Source organism: Nanorana parkeri, unplaced genomic scaffold (assembly GCF_000935625.1).
Source record: "Nanorana parkeri isolate BGI_ZX_2015 unplaced genomic scaffold, ASM93562v1 scaffold17, whole genome shotgun sequence".
Taxonomy (NCBI): Eukaryota; Metazoa; Chordata; class Amphibia; order Anura; family Dicroglossidae; genus Nanorana; species Nanorana parkeri.
In genome coordinates, this window is record NW_017306285.1 from 1,291,160 (window position 1) to 1,293,680 (window position 2,521).

General features: G+C 48.8%; 1 protein-coding gene across 2 annotated transcripts in view; it reads left to right on the forward strand.

The window, feature by feature from the left end:
- ADRM1 (adhesion regulating molecule 1) overlaps nt 1–2,521 on the forward strand; it is an 8,632-nt gene that overhangs the window by 298 nt on the left and 5,813 nt on the right. For both annotated transcript variants that reach the window (XM_018559785.1, XM_018559777.1), the window contains exons 2-3: nt 1,725–1,935; nt 2,217–2,333. In XM_018559785.1, coding sequence (XP_018415287.1) covers nt 1,726–1,935; nt 2,217–2,333 — 327 coding nt within the window. In that variant the 5' untranslated portion in view covers nt 1,725. The remainder of the gene's footprint in view (nt 1–1,724; nt 1,936–2,216; nt 2,334–2,521) is intronic.

Genomic DNA, 2,521 nt, shown 5'->3' on the forward strand with positions numbered 1-2,521 from the left:
ATATATATATATACTGTATCCATATCTCTATATACTGTGTCATGTCCGTCAATATCTCTATATACTGTATCCAATTCTCTATATACTGTGTCATGTCCATATCTCTATATACTGTCATGTCCGTCCATATCTCTATATACTGTATCCATATCTCTATATACTGTCATGTTTGTCCGTGGCTCTGTATGCCGTGTCATACTGTGTTCTACTTTATTGACCAGAGCTGTGTGATGGGGCCCCATTGCAGTAGCATTGCGGGGGCCCCCTGCCTCTCATCCATAAGACTGATCCTCTAGGGATACAGAACGCTAATTGCTTTCATAAGTCATGTTCAGGATCCTGATTGATATGATGTGTCTTCATGGGTGAGAAGTGTCAGCCCAGCACCCTGAAATCTGCACAGGGTCAATGAGCCATAGTGTCCTTATCCATTGTACCCCATTGTCCTGACCTCCCAACCTGACAGCCGCCAGTGTTTACATCCTGGCCACACCGCCACATTACATCCCTATAGACTTCTAGGGGGCCTCTCCCTTCATCTCCGGCCCCATGGAGTAATGCAGGGCCCCATAGATTAATACACAACCAGGGTCAGGAAAGTGAGACTTCTTGCAGCGCCGAGTGTAAACAAGGAGGATGTGATTGCCGGATTGAGGTAAGTATGTTGTGGTGGTAGTTACATCAGGACAAAGGGGCTTGTTTACAGCATGTCCAGTGAGCTGTGTTGGTCCGCACACGTATGTGAGTAGTGCACACGCAGAACACTATTCTCTGTATTTCCCTTCACATCATTCATACATACATATGCAGCGGGTTACAGACGCACACAGCTCAATGGACATGGTGGGAACAAGCCCTTAAAGTGCATTTATCCTTTAGATCATTGCAGTTATCACATATTGTTTTGTTGTTGTAATTTTGGATAGCGTATTGGGGTCAGGTTTTTATTACAATGTCCCCTCTGGGTAGACTCTCCCACCATCACCACAACAGAAGGTGATTGGGAAATGCCAAGCTTTACAGTGGTCACCGGGACAGGAAGTGAGGGGATATCCTGCAATGTGCACTCCCATACTGCTTACAAAGAATAGTCCTAACTATTTCATACTTCCTATTGTGGGAAGAAAAATAGCCTGTGTGGCACTGAAATCCCAAGGAGTGTTCTCAGCCCTTCTGGGGTGTGTTCTGGGAGATCACCCCCTCCTAAGTTATGGAGATGAGAAAGGGGGGGGGGGGTTCTGTAATCCAAATCAGGTGACCGCAGGCTAGGGCAGTGGTGGAGGAATTATATTTCAGGATCCATCTGTCCAATCCAGGAACCGGCATGATTTTTTTAGAACCTGAAAAGTTAGGTGCTGGCTGTACTTTATAGGGAGCATTGGCGACCTGGCTCCGGGGATTTGTCCAGGCCTGATGTCATCATTGCTCTTCCCATATATAAGAAGCAGTGCTGTCATCATCCGTGCTGTCATGATCTGCCAGCAATTAGGCTGCATGCTTCAGTGGCTGTAGCGGGAAGCAGAGGCTTGTTATAAAGTCACGCTGTGCCTGGCGGGGGGGGCATTGACCCGGGCTGCTTAGTACTTCCTGCTGCCAATATCTTCTTTCTCTTACAGTACAGTGAGTGTGTGTTGTGACCCCAGGGCAGGAAACATGGTACTGGCAGGGACAAGGAAAATGATCCAGAACATTTAAGGATGTCTCACAATTGTTCCCCTTTTCAGAATGTCGTCAGGAGCCTTGTTTCCGAGTCTGGTGCCCGGATCCCGCGGGTCCTCCAGCAAGTATTTGGTGGAATTTCGGGCTGGGAAGATGTCCTTGAAGGGCAGCACCGTGACCCCCGACAAACGGAAGGGACTTGTGTACATCCAGCAGACTGATGACTCCCTGATCCACTTCTGCTGGAAGGACAGAACATCTGGGAATGTGGAGGATGTGAGTTCTCTGTATGGTGTGGGGGGGGGATCTTCTCCTGTCTATAGTCTCATTGTCTCCTATGAAAGGTTACTGGACCCAGGTGAGGGCGCTGTCATCCGCCAGCAATTAGGCTGCATGCTTCAGTGGCTGACTATAGCGGGAGGCAGAGGCTTGTTATAAAGTCACGCTGTGCCAGGCGGGGGGGCATTGACCCGGGCTGCATTGTACTTCCTGCTGCCAATATTTTCTTTCTCATACACCTAACAAGCTGTGATATTGACACTCGTGTTCTCTTACAGGATCTGATTATATTCCCCGACGACTGCGAGTTCAAGAGGGTGGCCCAGTGTACAACCGGGCGCGTGTACGTCCTCAAATTCAAGGCCGGCTCCAAGAGGCTGTTCTTCTGGATGCAGGTCTGTCCCTAGTTACCGTCCGACAGTAAACTTTAGTAGAAGATTGTGTGTGTGTGTGCGCCCCGGGCCTGTGTCACACTTCTCTTATCATAGCCAATTCTGTAATGAAACCTCCTCCTCCATGTATCAGATCTCTACCAGGAAAAGTCCCCCAAGATGCAACGGGAGCGTTCTCGGCTCATCTGCCA